Below are 22005 nucleotides of genomic sequence, written 5' to 3'. Positions count from 1 at the left end.
CAGCAGAAAGTGACTTCTGATTAGCAGCTGTACCTGGTTTACAGGATATAATACATGTAAAAAATAACACTTTTAAATTTCATTCCTCGCACATCCATTCATTCCCCAAAACTTTCTTTCAGTATTTACAAAAACAAACAGTCAATAGAACTGGAATTCCAAAGAGGATCACACTGACTTGGAATAGTTTTCCAAAATTTATGAGAAAGTGATATACTAATTTTAAAACCTGCAGTATAGCTTTTCTGTTTCCATCACTCAACCTGGATCTAAAAACAAACACAGACTTCAAACATCAATTTCACCCAAAAGGAACTACATGCCTTCTTGAAGACCACCAAACAGACAACATTTTTGGTCTGCTGCCAATAATGTAGGTCCTTATTCTGCTTCTCTTCCTTATTTACACACATCCAACAGTTTGCAACGGTTCTCCTATACAGAGCAAGATGTACTTTGTTTGCCCACAATGCTACTCCCTTATTATTCCCCTGGACCACAAAGTACCTCCTGAGGAAATAGGACTGACTGGAAAAGAAGAGGGCAGATTATGCTATACCACTTAAAAGGGATGTAGTGTGCTAGTTTGTGTGCTCCAGTGTCCCTTAACTCTCCCGCAGGATGACATAACACCCCAGATCTCCAAAAGAAGGGTGGTGGCTAAATAGCACAAGATAGCCCTACCTGGTTACATTTGCTGAGATGGGCATACCAGACACTATGGTTATTTTTAGCAGTTTTTTAATGCAGTATATCCAAGTCTTGCGTATTTCCTTTCCATTATATTTTAATCAGAATAACAAACAAGTTAAACTAGTACAGATATATTTTGCAATAGACTTGAACCAAAAGTAATAAAGCTATTAAAATGAAATTCTAATGCAAAATATGGTGGGTACTGGGAAGAAACAGTGAGGCTAAAAGTACATTTAAAAGTCAAGCTAAGGCAGTGATTCTCAAACTTTTGTACTGGTGACCCCTTTCACATAGCAAGCCTCTGAATGCAACCCCCTTATGAATTAAAAACACTTTTTTATATATTTAACACCATTATAAATGCTTGAGACAAAGTGAGGTTTGGGTGGAGGCTGACAGCTCATGACACCCCACATAATAACCTCACAACCCCCTGAGGGGTCCCAACCCCCAGTTTGAGAATCCCTGAGCTAAGGATTTAAACCTTTAGTTTGCTGAAAGCGATACCAGAGATTTTCTTAATCTGAAAAAAAACCCAAAAGAATAATGCACAAGCACTATAAAGAATACTATATACAATATATTTTTATCTGTACAGATTTTTCCTTTAAAAGGCTTCATCTTTCAAAAATCATTGGTAATAATTTTATTTTTATTTCTTTTGTGAGTATGCATCAGCAAACCCTTTCACTTAGTTTTGTTCTTACTTGGTCTCAGCAGGCAGTGCTACTACAGGAGAACCTCAGAGTTACGGACACCTCAGGAACGGAGGTTTTCCATAACTCTGAAATGTTCATAACTCTGAACAAAGTGCAGTTTGGGGTCCAGATCCAGCAGCTGACCCTCCAGACCTGGCTTCAGCAGCAGCTGAGCTCCCTATTCAGCCCCAGCATGAGTCTGCAAGCTTGTACCCCTCCTAGCAGGGGTGTGTGTAAAAATGGTGCGTCCCCCTCATGGCCGGGGGAGGAGGACCAAAAAAAATGCAGCCCCCTACTGGCCAGGGGAGGGAGTGAAAGCAGTGCAGACCCCAGCACTACGCCTGCTCTGCTGGCTGCCTCGGGCTGGCAGCCCTGGAGTCTTGATGTAAATGGCTGCCCCCTTCCTTGGGGGGGTGGGGGGGGACGGGCAGCCCCTGATGTGCCTATCTTTAAGATGCAATACAGGCACAGTATAGTATTTGCTTTTTTTTTTTTTTTTTTTTTAGTCTCTGCTTCTGCCTGATTTGTTACTTCCAGCTTCACTTGGTGTCCGGTTGACCGGTCAGTTTGTAACTCTGGTGTTCGTATATCTGAGGTTCTACTGTATTGTTACAAAGTGGATAAGCCTCAAAACGCATGTGGACATTGACTTTGACGCTGTTCACCAGTAAGTAAATACTGGCCTCTGAACCACTACTTTGTGAAAACTGAAGGGGAAAGCTACAAGAAATTCATTCGGACTCTGTGTTCTCTGGGTATAGTCAGACAGGATCAATAGTCGGACACTAACCGACTGTTAGTCGTTAGAGTGAGCAGGAGTAGGGAGGGGTAGGGGTAATGACGGTTAGTCGTTAGATATAATCATTATGTCTACACAGCCCACGGAGGTGAGCCTCTCAGCCTGGTTAACAGACTTGGGCTAGCGGAGTTTGTGCAGTACTCTAAAAATAGCAGTGAAGGCAGCCCTTTGAAGTTGCAGCTCAAGCTCCAACCCAGGCCACAACTTCAAAGGGCTCTCTACATGGCTATTTTTAGAGCACTAGCATGAGCCCCACTAGCCCATGTCTGTCAACCAGGCTGGAAGCTCACTTCTGCGGGCTGTGTAGATGCATTCTATGCCCTGGTCTACACTACGGGATTAGGTCAAATTTAGCCGCATTAGGATGGATTTAAAAATGACTGCGTCCACACAACCAACCCCGTTCCGTCGACCTAAAGGGCTCTTAAAATCGACTTCTGTACTCCTCCCCAACAAGGGGAGTAGCACTAAAATCAACTTGCTGGGTCGAATTTGGGATAGTGCGGACACAAATTGACGGTATTGGCCTCTGGGAGCTAACCCAGAGTGCTCCATTGTTACCACTCTGGACAGCACTTTGAACTCCAATGCACTAGCCAGGTTCACAGGAAAAGCTCCGGGAACTTTTGAATTTCATTTCCTGTTTGGTCAGCGTGACGAACTCAGCAGCACAGGTGACCATGCAGTCTCCCCAGAATCGTAGAGCGTAGAATGTTTCTACGCTCCCCTTATCATCTCCATCCCTGAGGTTATTGCAGATTAGAAGGTGAAAAAAAAACGCACTTGCGATGACATATTTTCCGAGCTCATGCAGTCCTCCCACACTGATAGGGCACAGCTTAATGAATGGGGGCATTCAGTGGCAGAGGCCAGGAAAGAATTAAGTGAGTGCGAAGAGTGGAGGCAGGACGCGATGCTGAGGCTAATGGGGGAGCAAATGGACATGATGAAGCATCTGTTGGAACTGCAGAAAAGCCAACAAGAGCACAGACCCCCGCTGCATCCACTTATAACCGCCTACCCTCCTCCCCATGTTCCATAGCCTCCTCACCCAGATGCCCAAGAACGCGGGGCGGGAGGCTCCGGGCACCTAGCCACTCCACTCCAGAGGATGGCCCAAGCAACAGAAGGCTGTCATTCAAACAGTGATTTGTAGTGTGGCTACAATAAGCAACGTGGCCTTGTCCTTCCCTCCTCCCCCACCCCACCCAGGCTACCTTGTCCATTATCTCATTTTTTTTTAATTAATAAAGAAAGAATGCATGCTTTCAAAACAACAGTTACTTTATTTCCAAGAAGGGAGGGTGGTTGGCTTACAGGGAATTAAAATCAACAACGGGGGCAGGTTTGCATCAAGGAGAAACATATATAACACCCAAGCCTGGCCAGTCATGAAACTGGTTTTCAAAGCCTCTCTGATGCGCAGCGAGCCTAGCTGTGCTCTTCTAATCGCCCTGGTGTCTGGCTGCTCAAAATTGGATGCCAGGCAATTTGCCTCAACCTCCCACCCCACCATAAACATCTCCCCCTTACTCTCACAGATATTATGGAGCACACAGCAAGCAGCGATAACAATGGGAATTTTGGTTGCTCTGAGGTCTGACCAACAGCTCCAGCAAGCTTTTAAATGTCCAAAGGCACATTCTACCACCATTCTGCACTTGCTCAGCCTATAGTTGAACTGCTCCTTACTACTGTCCAGGCTTCATGAGCCATGGGAGCAAGGGGTAGGTGCGACCGTGCGGTGCTACTGGCTGGGAGAGCAGCCTGAGGCAGAAGCCTCCAGCTCGCAGGAGAGCAGATGTTAGGATATAGATATTCAGGCCTGTCTGTAAAGGCCTATACTCTAAGAATTTAGGTGTATTCTTATCACTTGGCTAGTGATAGAGGTATAAAAGAAAGAATCAAAACCACTGTCTGCCAGTGTAAGGGCCTTCTCTTACTGTGACAGTTTGTGGCCCTGTGCTTAGGCTCAGGCCTTTGGCTAAGCAGCAGAGGCAGCCATAAGCTGGGAAGCGAACGGTCACATCCTCACATTCCAAACTAGTCACATTGAAATAAGGTGCTATTGGGCTGTTAGGCACTATCAGGACAGGATTGTATTCCTATCACCTCCAGAGAAAGGGAAGTGCCTAGAAAATGTAAAAGGAAACTTAGTTTGATAGCATCCTGTCTGGCAAGAACTCACTTATCAATAGCTGGGATGTGAAATCCTCACTTCTGCATTGTTTTGTCATTATAGTTCCCACTTTGCTGTTGTTTGTCTGTATAATCTCTGTCTGGTTCTGTGATTGTTCCTGTCTGCTGTATAATTAATTTTGCTGGGTGTAAACTAATTGAGGTGGTGGGATATAATTGGTTACATAATCATGTTACAATATGTTAGGATTAGTTAGTTAAATTTCAGGAAAATGATTGGTTAAGATATAGCTAAGCAGAACTCAAGTTTTACTATATAATCTGTAGTCAATGAGGAAGTGACTGGGTGTGGGTGGGGGTGGGCATGTGGGTGTGTGAGATGGGAACAGGGAATGGGGATAAGAAAATTGGAATCATGTTTTGCTAAAGGGGGAGATGGGAACAGGGAATGGGGGTAAGAAAATTGGAATCATGTTTTGCTAAAGGGGGAAATGGGAACAGGGAATGGGAGTAAGGAAGTTGGAATCATGTTTGGCTAAGGGTAGGAATGGGAACAGGGACACAGGTGTAAGGCTCTGTGGTGTCAGAGCTGGGAAGGAGGATACTAAGGAAGGAAACTGGAATCATGCTTGCTGGAAGTTCACCCCAATAAACATCGAATTGTTTGCACCTTTGGACTTCGGGTATTGTTGCTCTCTGTTCATGCGAGAAGGACCAGGGAAGTAAGTGGGTGAAGGAATAAGCCCCCTAACAGCAGAGTTGCGGCAGAAGCGGTGGAGCCATACATCATGCCCTGGAGGTTGCTAGGAGCCTGGCAGGGAAGACTTCCCAGAACCCCCGGCCAAGCTACCTGTCAGACGAGGACGGCTACCAGTCCTACTGCACTGTCTGCTGCAGAGTTGCAGAAGAGCATATTTGCAGCAGAAGCGGTGGAGCAGTACACCATGGACGAGGACAGCTAGCAGTCCTACTGCACCACCCAGGAGCTGCTGCTGCATAGCAATGCCAGCTGCTGCAGGTGCTTCTGTGTCAAATGCTTGGAGGTCCTGGTAGGGCAAGGTACCTCGGCCAAGGCAAACGAACAATAGCCCTGGAACTGTTACATGTGTCAACCACAGAAGTGCTGTGGGTGTTACAGCGCCAACCGGACTGGAATGCACGGCTGCAAGACTTCTTCACCAGCAAGAAAGGACAGGAATGTGATGCACCTAAAATCTAAAAAGGCCCGAACATTTCCCAGAGTCACTATCCTTGATAACAGAACGTCAGTGATTGCATTGGCTACTTGGATTACAGCAGCCCTTACAGTAGACTTGCCCACAACAGCAGTGGTGATGGTGAGCTAAGCAGGCTCCATGCTTGCTGTGCTATGGCATCTGCATGGATAACCCAGGAAAAAAGGCGTGAAATGATGGTCTGCCATTGCTTTCACGGAGGGAGGGGCGACTGACGACATGTACCCAAAACCACCCGCGACAATGTTTTTGCCCCATCAGGCATTGGGAGCTTAACCCAGAATTCCAATGGGTGGCGGAGACTGCGGGAACTCAGGGATAGCTACTCCGAGTGCACCACTCCTTAAGTCGATGCTAGCCACGGTGGTGAGGACGCACTCCGTCGACTTAATGTGCTTAGTGTGGACGTACGCAATTGACTGTATAAAATCGAATTCTAAAGATCAACTTCTATAAAATCGACCTAATTTCATAGTGTAGACATACCCTGAACGTCTAAGTCTCCCTTTACAGAAAATTTTCATTTTAAATTCTGGTAATTTACCAGACTCGCAGAGTGGGTTGAATTTGGTGAGAAGCTGCTAAAGGAAATTATCAAGAAAGAAATTTCTCATTACTTTTGCAAATCTTCCTCAGAAGAGGCTCACACATATTTCCCTTAGTGTCTCTGGTGACTGCTGTGAATAGTTTCCCAGATGCCTACCATGCCAACTGGTGCAGCACCCTGAGGCCCTAAGGCTTTGGCATTTTGAATAGAATGAGGTGAACAGGGAACAATCAGCATACGTCCTCCATATTCTTGGCCCCCTTTAGAGCTCCAGAAATGCCCATTTATGCCACAACTTTCCAACTATTAGAACAAAATGATGAGAGAACTATTTCCTAGGAACTGTGGAAAGAGGAACTTACCTTGACCATAAAGGTTTCTGGAGCTATAAAAATAACCTTTTCTTCGTGACAAAGACAATGCGGCTCTTGTATGCATATGGGAACTAATTTCCAAACTTGCCTTTCAGAGGTAATGGTGACTAGAACGACTAGTCACAGGCTTCTCTAATTTGTCCTTGTGATTAAACTGGGCACCCGATACTCAAAGGCAGTATTCAATGTGCCTGGCTACAAAATACTGCTGTGGCTGGTACCCACATTTCTACAGTGCTTGTTTGCAAGACTCCAGTCAAACCTCCTGGAGAAACTCCAGTGTAGCTGAGTTCACCAAAACTTTGGGATTATAATATTTGCACCACAATAGCATCTAGAGGTCAGGGTCCCAGTGTGCTGGGCATTGCATAAACAAAGAGGCTATCCTGGCCCCAAAGAGCTTTCTGTTTTCCCTCACACCAAAAAATGTAAATTTGACCAGATCAATGAATGAAATATCCTGGCTGAACTCTGTCTGGACACCAAACTGTATCAGGGCCAGATGAAAAAAGGGAATGAATTTGGACTTTGAGAGCCACAGTTCATTTTATGATTCCCCTCCTTGTTTGAAGGGTGAAAGTAATGTGTTGCTTGTCTCTACCACCAGCAGATTACTTAACTTTCCATGCTGGCCAGTGCAGAGTACAGTCAAAGCTTTGATCCCCTCCCTACCCCTGCTCACTCATTTTCCCTAGGTTGAGCAGCAATAGCCCTGTGTAGGCTGTTCTTCTCCTTGCGCTGTGAGGTATGGAAGGTATAACCCGTGCAGGGGACTAAAAGGTGCACTTTATATTCCCTTTCTCCCTATGTGGGTGCAAAAGGCAAGCAATGACCTTGCTCTACAGATGCCATATAAAGCCTTAATGCTTGTTGTAAATCCTTTTTGAAAAGCATGTGGTACTATTTGTCTTTGTGGATTGAAATAAAAATAAAAAAACTTCTAGAAGCCACCATTTTATTTATTCCTGATCACGGTAAAACTGGTTTATTCAGATCAACAATACTCTATAATAAAATATTCTGTCAAACCACTGGTATAGAATTTGAATGTTTGCCTATTGTAGTAAAAAAGCTATTAACCCAAGAACATAAAAAGAAAAGAAAAAGAATCACGCTGAAATTTTGATGAATTGTATGCAACTGTTGCAAACTTCCAAAACACAGGTTTTATATTCAATTAAACTAGGTGATTGTCATAAGTAAGAACATTGACTAGAAGTCAGCAAGGCACTAAAATGCACTAAGAAAGACTCCAGTTTAAGATCTTGGGCCTGAGACCAGTAAAAGCTGTGTACATCATGGCAATAACAAGCACAGTCTTCCAAAGAGTAAAATAAATGAATTAGTCTTCTGGCACTGGTTACCATGACAGAGTGACTAGCCCCTTTAGGGGAGTTGGGGACAGCTACACTAGTGTCATAATTAATTAGTTGCTTCCACACAGAGGGGTGAGACTAAGGAGGGTCAAGTGCCAGCTTAATGGACACCTAAGCCTTATAAAAACACAGAGAGCTCAGTCTGGGATCTTGAACCTCAGGGAGCAGCAGGGTCTGCAGAAGGCCAGACGCTCCAGGGGAACTAGTGTTCTACACAGAGCAGGGAAGGATTCAAGGAACAGAGCCCAGCAGGGGCTGAGAATGGTACACCAGGGGAACCAGCCTGGGCGTGAGTGCTCTATCCCAGAGCCAGAAAGCCTCTCACAGGTAGCCCAGAACAGGGCCCAGAGCATTGCCTGAAAACAAAGCCCGCCAAAGGCAAAAGGACCTTTCATTTGTTGGGACTTTTTCAGATGGATTTTTACTACCCCAGAAGGGCTAAGTTTTGTTTGTGACTTGGCCAGAGCTAAGCCATCTCTCCAGCACAGATCGCTATGTGGAGAGCAGAGACCATCCATCTTGGGGAAGGAAACTGAAGCTGGCAGTGCCATGCTTGGCCAGTAAGGGGCACTACATGGGGCTGCCATGCCACAACATACCTACAAATTCATGGCCAATTAATAATGCTAAAGTGGATTACCAACCGCTGCTACCCAAAAGAATGGAGAAAAACACAATTCCTATTGCATCTCTGCACTCAAGAGTACACTTACAAAGTAAAGTCCTCATTCTGCAAATGTTTACGCATCAAAAGTGTTTGCAGGATTGGACCCTGAACTATTATGTCTCTTTATTAAGGTATTGAATTACTCCTGATTCCACAATATTTTATGAAGATTTATTATGCAGCTGAATATTCATACTATCCCAAAATGCTGAGATCACTTCAAACAGGCACATGGGAAATTTGGAATGCTCAATTTGTGGTTAGTTACTAATGTAGCAACATTTTGCATTAATGAAACTCCTGATGTGCATTAATTACTATTCTGCCTTGTAACACTTTTTTGTGCCTGTTTGTTAATATGGGAGACAAAATAACCATGTCTGACGGGGGGGGGGGGGGGGGGGGGGAACAGGGGGGTAGAGGAGAGAGGGGCAGAATGTAAGCTAAAGCTCATTTGGATTTAGAAAAAAACAGACTATATTAAGGAACCATGCAGTTCTCACCAGTGTTCCTCCTGTGCATGGAAAGATACCATTAAGAAAAGCATTGAGCACATTTTAGTTCCTAGAAATGAACTTACCTTGGAGACCCTAGAAATTGCTGTGATCTCAGTTGTTCAGCCACATACAAAGAAGTTGCTATTGCCAGTAGTTCCCTCTTCTCGAGATCTGTCAATTTGTGTCCTAGTTTTCAAAAACAATTTTTTAAAACTGTTATATACCATGAGCCAATTTAGCACTTATAGCCACACAAAATAATAATTGGTAAAAACACTATTTAAATCCTGTAGCCAAAATCAATTTTTTCACTAAATTAAGAAAAACTTAGGATGGCAGCCATTCACAGTTCCAGGATTTAAATAGTATGTTTTCATACAGCTCAGCCCTACAGTTAACACTGGTGTCTATGTTAAAAACAATCTGACAACTGAAAGAAAAAAAATTAAGCGACACTGTAGCATCTTGTTTTCATTAATAAAATGTCACTGGTTGACATATTATGGCTCATGCTGATAAAGAATCCATCTGTACATTAGAACTTATTCAACATATGCAGTATTCTTTTCAATACTTTATTTTCTAAAAGCTACAGATCTCCCTCCCTGCAAGCGATAATACAGCAATATATCCTACTGGAAATACCTGGAACTGAAACTACTTATCACCCCTATTGTTAATGGTAATGCTAGGGTCTGTCAGATCAGGGGTATTATTGTTTGTTTGTTTGTTTGTGGTAGAGCGCAAATTACACTAGACGTTTTCGAAACAGAAACTGGTATGAACTCCCTGTCCCACTAAGCTTGACTTGCAAGAGAGCCAGCCAAATGAAGGTTAGGCACAATGGGTAAAACATAAAAATAGACGGGTTAAGGTGATCTTTGGCCAGGTCTTTCTCTGTTCAGACAGTAAAAATCAGATAGATTTCTCATAGGAAACATAGCAGAATTCAGTCTTCAAGTGAGGCTTAAATATGGAGAGGTTATTGGTCTTACTGATTAGCTCAGGAAGAACTTTCCAGGCACAGCACATAGCATTGAAGAAGACAGACGGGTTTACATGAGAAGCTGACACATGGGAGGATAAGGCTGGCACCACAGGCAAAGCAGAAGGAGTTGGACATGACTGGAAACGAAGCACAGGTGAATAAGTAAGGAAGACACACTTCAGCAGGCCTTTGAAGGCAGCAATAAGAAGTTTAATTTGATGAGGTAATGGAGGCCGAGGGATTCAAAGAGAGCATGACAGCGAAAACAACAGGCAAGACAGACTATTTTTAGCAGAGGTGTTTTGCATGGACTAAGGGGGGGGGTCAATGTGTGTGTTTGGGAGGCCAGGGAGTGGGATATTGCAGGATTTGACATAAATGAAGGAATGAAAGAGAGCTGTAGTTGGAAGGAAGGAAGACAGACAAAGGTGGGTCTTAGAGATATAGTGGTAAGGAACAAACTACGCCATGCTACGTGGTCAAGAAGGAACACCTTGTTTTCAGAACACAAAAGCGATTACCACTTTTCCTGTCAAATATATCTGTGCCCCAGAAAAGTGCCACCAACTCAAACTAGTTGAAAAAAAGAACAAGGCTTCATTCATTTTATTTGAATTAGCTATTACATAGAGACGAATACAGTGGGACAAACAAAAATGCTTCATGGTTATATTACGTTAGCAATAATAAAGGCCCAGTCTTGCAATCCCTCACGTGAGGCACCATTACTTACCTGGTGCCCCTATTCCACAACCGAAGATGTCTCACCTGAGACAAGTTCTCTCAGGTGGTCATTTGGTGTCCTGGGGCAGGTCACACAGCCTTGTTGCACCTCATCACAGTGATGGCCTTCTGCAGAAGCTCTACACTGCTCTCTGTCTCTGCTTCAAGCAGAGCCTCTACCTACAAGTGCAGCAGGGTCGCAACCACCATTCAGAGATCACCAAAAGACCCATTCAAAGGGTCCTCCATGTTTATTCACATTCTACTTGTGATCATTATTAGTGCATGCTAATTTCCATGACTATCATAAAGTAAAATTAGTAGGATTCTTGGGAAAAATCTATAAAATATATCTTTGAAAATTACTGCAGCAGGGTTTACTATAAATTGTGCAGTAGCATGGTTTCCAAATAAGTATATCCTCTGTCAATCTGAGGAGCATATACAATCATTGGAGTTGGCACCTCTTGCAAAAAGAGAACATGGATCATGCTGCTTGGAATCCACAGAGCAGCAACAGTATCCAATTAGATTGGTGCTAAATGCCCTCACATTGACGGTCACAAACCAAAGAATAAAAATTTAAAGATAACAAAGAATGACAAAAACATACAGTTCTGCATCCATTTTTTAAATTTAGCATTTATTAAAATATTCAGGCTACAGATTACTGTAACTTGCTTCGCTCACTGTTTATTATTGCTTCCTTCTGCCTCAAAATGGAAATCACATGCACTTTAATGAATGCATGGACAAACACAACTTCTGAAGAGAAAAACCTTGAGCTTTCTCTTGCCATGTGGAAACCGTGTGAAGGCAAAATGAAAAACATGGAACTCTGAACTTGTGTGTATTTTAGGGACATATACAGGGACACCCCAGAAATGTTTGAGTTGGTACGCAATGTCAATCCCTGTGGAGCCATCTGTTGCAGCCACTGGCCCCTTCACCCTACCTGCTGAGTCTGCGCCATGCTCAGCCCATCTTTCAGTCCTTTCCAGCCCACCCAGGTACAGTGTCACTCCCTACCCCAGAGAGGGGACATGGGCTATCGGAAGTGGGCCAAGCCAGGCAGTCTCCCAGTGGGAAACCCTGGTGCAGAAGCTACCCCTATGGCAGTGGTGAGGTGGGTCAGCACTGTCCACCTCACTGTCCACTCAAATTTGTCCCTGCCAGCTCTCTGTCATGACAAGAGGGCAGTGGGTTCAAAACTGAGTGAATGGCATTGTGATCTGGTACACACAGGTAGAAGGGATGTCACACCAGGTCGCCACACCATTCACTCAATTTTGGCCCCACTGCCTCCCCATCATGATGGAGGGCCAGCAGGGCCAAACCTAAGTGGACAGCAGGGCAGCCAGGACCGCTGTTTCTCATCGCTGCCAAAGGAGGCACCATGCATGCCGTTGTGGACACCATTGGACATATATGATTCCAAAACTTCATGAATAAACTGGTCTGACTATTATGCATAACAAAGTGAGCTTCCAGCTCTCTATACCCCAAGTGTTAAAATTTTATCACTTTTGTTTTGAGATTTTATTTTGTTTTTTAAATAGATAGTGCTCAAAAATAATAGTCTGATTACATGCCTTGACCCAATAAAAAGCAGAGTTCCTTATATGCTGAAAAATAGACCTTTTCCCCCTCTGTCCTAAAAACCCATGACAAGTATGTGTAACCAAATTCACGTGTGCCAGTATGTGGGAGAACATGCTCCCAGGAATACAAATAGCATCAACTTGTATATAAGAACAAAGAAAAACTATAAAGATCCCAATTTGCAGGTTTTATTGTATGACCTTTATCTGGGATGAAATCAATAACTGCTTTTGCACTTGCCAGGTTGCAAAAACTATTTTCTTCCTCAACCTTCAATAAAAATCAAACTCCAAACAGTGAACGAGAGTCAATATCTTGAAACAGCTGAACATAATAATAAGAGGTACATACATCTCTTCACCGTTAAAAACATAGAAAATATATGTTTATCTGCTCTCTTTATTAGTCACTGTTTGCATTTGTTGTGGTATAATTTAAACAAACAGAAAACGAAGCATTACTGGGGCGCCCACTGAGAGTGGTTCTTAAGTCTAAGGTCATATTTACACTATGAAAACTCTATTGGCATAGCTACGTTGCGCCAAGGTCTGAATCTTCCATATCCCTGACAATGTAACCATGTCGACCTACATTTAAAGCGTAGCCCAGGCCTAAAAGATAACAGAAACTGTTAAAAGCGTATCAAAATTAGCTTTCTGTGTTTTGCTACAAAGGTGCCATCTGCAGCCGTTTTTATTTAAACTCAATTTAGTAATTCCGTATTAAACTACCATGGGTTCGGCTCCTGTTGCTACAGGTTCAAGCTCAACTGAATGAAAAATCATCTCTGGGGCTTCTCTCAAATTTGGAGGCTCCAGAAGCACATGAAGACTAAGGATAGTGACCACAGATGCAACCACAAGGAAAAAGTCCTATCAGTACTAAAAGTTTTATTAAAGCAATAAGTAAAGTTACAATTTCCCATGCATCTATAAATCCTACAAAAAAATCCATGCAATGACTCAGACTGTAGTCATACTAACATCCTCAAAGATATTCTAGGGTCCGATGGACCTCTCAACTGAGAATCATCAAGAGAGGGATGGTTCCTGCTGGGGTTTCCTGTTGGGTCATCCCTTGGGGTCTTCCAACTTTTACCCAAACAGAAAACCTCTTTTATATTGTTGTTTTGACCACACCTACTACCTTATGCATATGCATGAGGGTTTCAACACTCTTTTCCTTATCCGTACTTCCATACCCCATAAATATTGGAGTGCTCCATTTTTCATAGATTGTTTCTTAGTTCCTCTTATTCTCATTAGCATCTATGCACAACATGTAACCTGCATCAGGACAGGACATTCCATGATGTGACAATCAGATGTCTCGTGATCTTGGACAACAAGCCTATTGCAATCTAGGGTTTTGTACCATCACCTTCTGGCACATCTTTTACAGTAATCTTGTGGCCTTGCTGGCACAGGATTGTTCCTAGATCACCCGCTCACGTTAAGCGTTCTTAAACCTATGGCCTAGTATGGCTAAGCTAAAATCTTAAAGGTCTCAGCCTGTGGGCCTTGCATTCTTGCCATGCCTACATCCTTAATACACACTCATCACTCCTGAATACTTGCCATTCTTATACATCTATAATCCTATAATTTAAATCTATTTAGCATACACTGATTATATATGAAACAACATATGAGTGGAGCAGAACATTAAACAAAATGATAAATGAATGATAAAATGACTTAATTAGATACAAATCTTATTGAAGCATAGCCTTGGAAATATACTTACGACATTCTATTTAAGGTTACTTTTGATATACTGTATAAGTCAGTGTTTATTTTTATTATCTAAGAAAAAACTGCTTTAACACAATGTCAAGGTTTGAGAGGTTAACTGCTGAAAAGTCAAGATATTCAAAGTTATGGTTCCCCTTTAATTCAGGAAATGTAAGACTCTACTTAAGATAGCATAGTCCTTCTTCATGACAAAAGGGTCTTTCATTAAATGCTCACACAACATTTATGGAGTTAATCAAGTCACTTTAAACTGTAAGAACATACTTTTCATGTAGCTATACATTTGAAAAATATATTACAGAAAAAATCCACAGTTGCTACATACAATACTATGTTATTTGCCAAATAGTATGAGATGGTACAGTTTTGTATGACCACATAATGAAGGGCCTTATTAAGTTACTGTTGGAACTCATTGTCTAAAGTCAAGTTCTGATTGGTCTTTTGACATAGACCTAAGTATTTACATCTACCACAAAGGCAAGGTCACGCATGTCATCATTAGATCATCTCACTAACATGAGAACCAACACTAAAACTGGATAGCCCTGCTCTCTCCACATGGATCCAGCTGCAAGATTTAGACCATACAGTAAGCATACACTCCCCTTGTCTCTGTAACGGTAAAGTCTAATATCTTTTATTGGACCAACTTCTGTTGGTGAAAGAGAGAAGCTTTAAGCTACACGGAGCTCACCCACCTTACCTCGCTAAAATCCAGGGCCAATATGGCTATAACAATAGTGCAAACATATCATTATGGAAATCAGGGAGAAATGGGGGAAATAAATCAAAGGCAAAATATAATAACAGTACTCAGATAGGTCGGGGCGGGGGGGGAAGAGGAGGAAACTGCATGCCTCCTTAAAAAAAACTTGCTGACACACCAACTCTGTGTCAGCTTTTTCTGCCTTATTTAATATTGTTTTCCTTTCTGCAAATCAGCAATGGTGAGAAATAAGAGTATGACCTGTCCACATGTGACCTCTCTCAATTTCAAGCACAGGATAGTGAAAATCCATTTTCCCTCGTATTTAAATTATTTTATAAAGTTGTTCAGAATTTTCTGGCATTATTTTCATTATTACTGTTCTAAACTCCAGTATTCCTGACCCTCCCGCTCTTGTTTTGCTAGTGTGCTCTGTGCACAGGTAAGCTGCTTTTTAAAGTTTAACTTCCACTTAGGATGCTAAACTGGGACCATGTAGCGAGACCCTTATTTAAGCTGAATACTACTTTACCCCACATATACCCCTCATTGATTTAATTGTAAAATAATATTCAACGTGAGTAACAGTATCACAATCCAGCCCTTAGCATTAGTCATGCAACAGTGAGATCTGAAAAGCAGCAGTCATCTCTGAAGCACTTTTCATGGGAGTGCCTGGACAGGAAGAAAAACAGTTTCTCTTTGAAAAGTAGCCACTTGAGAAGCAGTGGCTCCTGAATTTCAAAGAGAAGCTACAACCTCCCTAAAATACCCTGGCTGCAGCACATTGTAGATGCCTGGACTACATACATGTTTGACACCTACCATAAAAAGGCAGTCAGCTCCTAGTTTATCTTTATTCAACCCACTGAATGTTTCTGCATCCCCAGAATCATTAATAAGTTGTGTTATACAATGCGCACTACAAAATTTCATTAACTGCTGTGAAAATAAGTAGTTGATATGTTAAGAAGGGTTAACTGTTGAAGGAAGAGAGCATTTAGCAGCACTCAGGTTGGCCAGATTTCCCATACCCTTTAGAAAATACATAAACTAGCTCTATAAGAAAAGAGATTCATTTTCCTCTGCCAACCAAAAGTACAACAATTCTGAGACCACCACTTTGGTGCACCATGTAAAGTTAATGAAATAAAGGCAGTGCAGCTGCTCACAATGAACTGGCTGTCATAAGGCAAATCTCATGAAAAATGGTACACAGTAAACTTTTCAGTTCTGCACCTTCTTAAAACTCCGACTCCAGGTTAGGTATGGTCCTCCCCCATGGCATCTGCTGTTCTTCAGGTCCCATGCCAGTGTACAACCTGCACTAGATTCCAGCTCTCACTACAGTTTCTTTATGCCATTGCCATGGCGTAGAGGGGCCACAACTGCCCAAATGATTTCTCCAGGGGCAGAAGCAGCTTAGGCACAACATACATAGCTCTGCCTTGCTCTCTTGGCACAGCACATTCTCTGGGCCCTTGACAGATTTTCCTCCTATGTGAAGCCATAGCACCGATTGTTAAGGCTGTTGGCCCACAAACCATAGAAGGAGGACATACAAGATAGTCTTTTATGTTTTAATTTTTAAAATAAAAATAAAAGCCATAGCAAAAGTGGTGAAAGCTCTGCTGCTTGAGTTATTTAAAACTAGCCTGCACTCAACTATTACAAGTAAATAGCAGAATCCTGTTTCAGGATTAAAATGGGAGAAGAGGTATTTTTCCTCTAATTTCTCTGATGTTATGATTGTTTAAATCAATATTAGCCCAGTATCCCCCAAGCTCAGTCAAAAAAAGTTCTTACAATTACTTTACATAACCAGCTTCAGATTAAATTACATAAAAGGTCATTCTTTCCATAACAATCTCATTTGCATTTTGTCATTAAAAAATTTCCTACTAATAACAAAAAACACCACACCACACACCGAACCGGTTTTGTGCCCACTCTCATTATTTAATATTAGCATAGTGATTTTCTGTTCAGGGTGAACAAAAATTAAATACAAAATTAATGAGATGGAAAGTATAATGCACAATTTAAATTTAGATTAATATAAATGGATGCTAACTTCATGTTTGTTTTATAAAAAAAATTAATTGAGGGTTGGCTGGCATAAATGTCAAACACCAACTCATCTGAGCCAGGAAGTTTGACATTATTGAGGACACTAATTCCTGAAAGACTCAAATTTGTCATTGAAGTGTGTGGGCTCTACTTCTCCCCTGTGATCATGGTGAGTTGTAGACCAGTACTGGTGCCTGCAGGTGTGATTCTGAGTTATTCAGAATGCATATGGAGAAAGGAAGAGAGCAGTATCTTTTCTCCCAGGGGATCTTGCCCATCAGTTCCCTGAGGGAGTCAAAGTCTGCTTTTCTGAAGTCCAGGGTCCGTATTCTGCTGCTTTCGTTTCTTCCTTGCTTCCCAGTATTCTTGCTAGCAAGTTAAAGAAGTATGGGCTGGATGAATACACTATAAGGTAGATAGAAAGCTGGCTAGATTGTCGGGCTCAACGGGTAGTGATCAATGGCTCCATGTCTAGTTGGCACCCGGTATCAAGTGGAGTGCCCCAAGAGCCGGTCCTGGGGCCGGTTTTGTTCAATATCTTCATAAATGATCTGGAGGATGGTGTGGATTGCACCCTCAGCAAGTTTGCAGATGACACTAAACTGGGAGGAGAGGTAGATATGCTGGAGGGTAGGGATAGGATACAGAGGGACCTAGACAAATTGGAGGATTGGGCCAAAAGAAATCTGATGAGGTTCAACAAGGACAAGTGCAGAATCCTGCACTTAGGACAGAAGAATCCAACGCACCGCTACAGACTAGGGACCGAATGGCTAGGCAGCAGTTCTGCAGAAAAGGACCTAGGGGTTACAGTGGACAAGAAGCTGGATATGAGTCAACAGTGTGCCCTTGTTGCCAAGAAGGCCAATGGCATTTTGGGATGTATAAGTAGGGGAATTGCCAGCAGATCGAGGGACGTGATCATTCCCCTCTATTCGACATTGGTGAGGCCTCATCTGGAGCACTGTGTCCAGTTTTGGGCCCCACACTACAAGAAGGATGTGGAAAAATTGGAGAGAGTCCAGCGGAGGGCAACAAAAATGATTAGGGGACTGGAACACATGACTTATGAGGAGAGGCTGAGGGAACTGGCGATCTTTAGTCTACAGAAGAGAACAATGAGGGGGGATTTGATAGCTGCTTTCAACTACCTGAAAGGGGGTTCCAAAGAGGATGGATCTAGACTGTTCTCAGTGGTAGCTGATGACAGAACAAGGAGTAATGGTCTCAAGTTGCAGTGGTGAGGTTTAGGTTGGATATTAGGAAAAACTTTTTCACTAGGAGGGTGGTGAAGCACTGGAATGCGTTACCTAGGGAGGTGGTGGAATCTCCTTCCTTAGAAGTTTTTAAGGTCAGGCTTGACAAAGCCCTGGCTGGGATGATTTAATTGGGGATTGGTCCTGCTTTGAGCGGGGGTTGGACTAGATGACCTCCTGAGGTCCCTTCCAACCCTGATATTCTATGATTCTATGACCTTTTGGGGCTGGACAGGTCCCTTTCTGATGTTCAAAAAGAAGACTCCTCAGCCATTCTGAAGAGCAAGGGGGTCTCCTGAAAGGCCATAAAGTTCTAAGCTAGATCCCAAGGAGGAAAGAAGGCCACCTGGAATACCTTAGGAGTGTAAAGGAAGTCTGTAGGGTTTGGCTATTTCCTAAAATGGACAGGAAGAATCAGTGCTAATGGGCGGGAAGGTGAGCAGAGTTTTGGGCATAGGTAATAGCAACTGTCCTCCCTCCTCCATCATAAAAAGTGGTCAGATGGTTCCTCTTCTTTGTTTAATAAAAGCAATCGCAAAAAATCATTCAAGACTTTCACACACACTTCTAAAGAGCCCCTTAGCCCTTTCCTGTAGCATCCCAAATGCAATACATCTATGAGTCTTTCCCTCAGACACTCAATGTGAGCAACATGCAACCCTCTTTCATCACATTCGTTACAGAAATTACAGAGAGGAAGAGAGAGGGAACTGTGTTAGGAATACCCTTAAAACCACCATGCTATCCAATATGGAGTCCAAAACCCAAAACTAGGTACTACTGGGGTGGGAAAAATGAAAGATCCCCTACCCACTGTCTCATGCGTTTTAGCATGGCTTCTGCAACACCCGCACATATGCCCCACTTCCTGTCTTCATAGGAGCCCTCTTCTACATTATCAGTAAAGTAAGAGAGACTCTACTGGTGGAAGTGTGGAACTTAAAGAAAATTCCCCCAACATTAGATAAACACAATATTGAGGGTTAGGGACAAAGCCACACTTTTGGGTCAGCTATGAGAGGGCGTTGAAAAGAGGGAGGATGGTCCACTGGACAGGATGTTATAGTGAAATTCAGGAGACCATGGTTTAATTCTCTTCTGGGACCTTGAGTGACTTTAGTATCTCTGTACCTCAGTTCCTCATCTGTATAATGTGACTCCCCCTTCCTCATGGGGTGCCACAATGCATTAAAGACTGGGAGGTGCTCAGTCACCGTGGTGATGGAGACAATCTAGTGCCATGCCATTGCTAAACCCTGATGTTCTATCTAGACTAAACAGTGTGAGGAGCAGCAAAGTAGTAGTATTCCCAGTCGGAGAATGCCTGACAGAGCTTAAATTAGCGAAGTAACTTTTTTAAGAAAATGCCTAAAACAAACTAAGCAAGCATTTTTGTATTGGTGAAAATTAATTTAGACAGGGTGAAGAGACATGTTTAAAAATAACTATAAAAACTATTGTTTATGCCAGTCAAAGCAAAGATTTAATTTAAAGTGGGCAATGTAGGTTAATAGAAAAGTTGTCAAGATATATCTCAATTTAAAAAGATGTTAACTTTAGTTTATAATAAACCTATGGAAACCTGAGACTGAAATCAGTTTTTATTTACTTAATTATTTTATTTAGATTCTTACACATTTTACAGAAATTAGTTTTTGGAGGAAAAAACACTCAGGACCTGACCCAATGAGGTCAGTGAAAAGACACTCATTTTACAATAAAATTAAATAGAAAAAATATGATAATACATTTTAATTGTGTAATCTGAATTTTGTATGTCCCAATCCTACAAGGGAGCATACACACAGATTCTCACTTTTGTGAATGGGGCTGAACACAACTGTGCTAAGGTTTGTTTTGTATGCAACCATTTGTTTCCAATATTGTTTACTTCTATCAATTGAGTCTCTGTTCTTTGATAAACTTATTCTTGTTTTCACTACAGCTACAATTAAGCACTGTGTGGTAAGTGGAGTGGTGATCACTATAGGGATGTCGCTCAGAATAGCTGATGACGTGGACTGGACAGTGCTCTGGTAGACTGGGCTTGATGGAGGGAGACTTTATCAAGGTCATAGAACCACTTTAATGCAATCAGAAATCCAACGAGAAATGGACTGAGCTGTTACTGGTTGACCTCTAACTCTCAGCATAGGCAATAAAAACCCTGGGAGAGGGTCTAAAGGATTTAGTACGATCCACAGAGCATGTCAATGCCCTACAAAAGTCTAAAATGTGGAGTTTCCTTTCAGCTTTGGACGAGTGAGGTTTCAGGAAACACACACGGAAGATTAATAGTTTGATTCAGGTGGAAAGCTGATACTATCTTCGGCATAATCTTAGGGTGTGGCCTAATACAAACTTTTGAAAGACTGTGAAAGAAGGACTAGCTAAAAGAGCTTGAACCCTCCTTGCAGAAGTGACTGCCACCAGAAACGCTGTCTTCCTGAACAACAAAGATAACAATGTTGTTGCCATAGGGAGAACCTATTAGTCTAGAGTAGACTACGTTAAGGATCCATAAAGGTATTGGGTCAGACACAGGTGGGTAGATGCTGACAAAACCCTTCAGAAATCTGGAAACCAGAGGGTAAGAGAAGATGGAAAATCCATCCCCTGGAGGATGCAGAGCTGATATGGAAGCCAGGTAAACTCTCACGCAACTAACTGAAAGGCCAGATGATTTCAGGTGTAACAAAACAGTCAAGTACATTTTTGACCTCTGTGTTGAGACTGCCCAAATTGAAAATCTTTTCCAGTTTGCAGCATCTGTAGCTCTAGCGCATATATGTAACTAGTGCACGTAGTGCCCGCTGTTCACCAAAATGGCTTGAACATCTCTCATGGATATTCAACCAGAGATCATCCATGCCATGAGGTGGAAAGATTGGAGACTGGAATGCAGGGACCTGCCCTGGTTTGGAGATAGATGATCCCTGACGAGGGCCAAGTTGAGGCATGAGTGGACTAGGGCATCACTGGAGATGTGATGGAAAACCAACGTAGATCCATGAACCAGTAGAGCTTTGGCCAGGCTAGTGCCACTAGGATTCAAGTTGCTTTGTTTCTTTTCAGTTTCCTTAGAATTGGAGGAACTGGAGGGAATGCATATAGGAGATGACTGAACCAGGGGAGAAGAAAGGCATCTGCAATGGAACCCCAGCTGCCCCCAACCATGGAGCAAAATCTCTTGCACTAGTAGTTCAGGTTGATAGCAAACTAGTCTATCAGTGGGTACCCCCACACTGATGAAAGATTTGGAGGATGTTGGTTCTGATTGACCACTTGTGTTGGTCTATGAAATCCCAGCTGAGGGTGTCTGCAATTGTGTTCCTCACTCCTGGAATGTGGAATTCCTTGAGGAAGACATTGTTTCTTATACATACTTCCACAAGCGGATGACTTCCTTGCATAGCTGAGATGATCTTGCACCTCTCTGCCTGTTCAGATAAAACATGGCACTGGTGGTCTCTGTAAGAACTTGTATCACATGGTTCTTGATAGCAGACAAACATCTTGCAAGCCCAACAAATAGCTCTGCACTCCAGAAATTTATGTGGAGAGAACTCCTGGGGTGACCAAAGACCTTGTGCCTGAAGTTGACTGAGTTGGGTCCCCAATCCTTGGTAGACATCTGTTACCAGGGTCATATTCAAAACTGGGGACAGAAAGGGAACCCCTCTGCACACATTGCACAGATCCAACCACCAGTCCAGAGACTGGAGCAATCATGGAGTCTGCATGTCCAGAGGAGGCATAGTAACACAATATATTGAATGGAGCCAGGCCGGCAGACAGTGATTGTGAAGTCTGTCATGAAGAAAAGTTACGTACATGCAAAAGGCCACATGGCCCAGGAGATGTAGACAGGCATG

The 22005-nt window shown here is 42.7% G+C and overlaps 1 protein-coding gene across 15 annotated transcripts in view; it reads right to left on the bottom strand.

Moving 5' to 3' along the window:
* PCCA (propionyl-CoA carboxylase subunit alpha) overlaps window positions 1–22005 on the bottom strand; it is a 420693-nt gene that overhangs the window by 155216 nt on the left and 243472 nt on the right. For all 15 annotated transcript variants that reach the window (XR_012159457.1, XM_073348756.2, XM_073348763.2 and 12 more), the window contains one exon: window positions 9112–9214. Coding sequence is in view for 14 of the 15 variants with exons in the window: in XM_073348756.2 (XP_073204857.1) it covers window positions 9112–9214 (103 nt within the window). In the remaining variant the exon portion in view is untranslated. The remainder of the gene's footprint in view (window positions 1–9111; window positions 9215–22005) is intronic.

This window comes from Lepidochelys kempii, chromosome 1, assembly GCF_965140285.1.
Source record: "Lepidochelys kempii isolate rLepKem1 chromosome 1, rLepKem1.hap1, whole genome shotgun sequence".
NCBI classification, from domain to species: Eukaryota; Metazoa; Chordata; order Testudines; family Cheloniidae; genus Lepidochelys; species Lepidochelys kempii.
The sequence above is the reverse complement of the archived record's forward strand: the minus strand, read 5'-3'. Positions and strand labels throughout refer to the sequence as shown.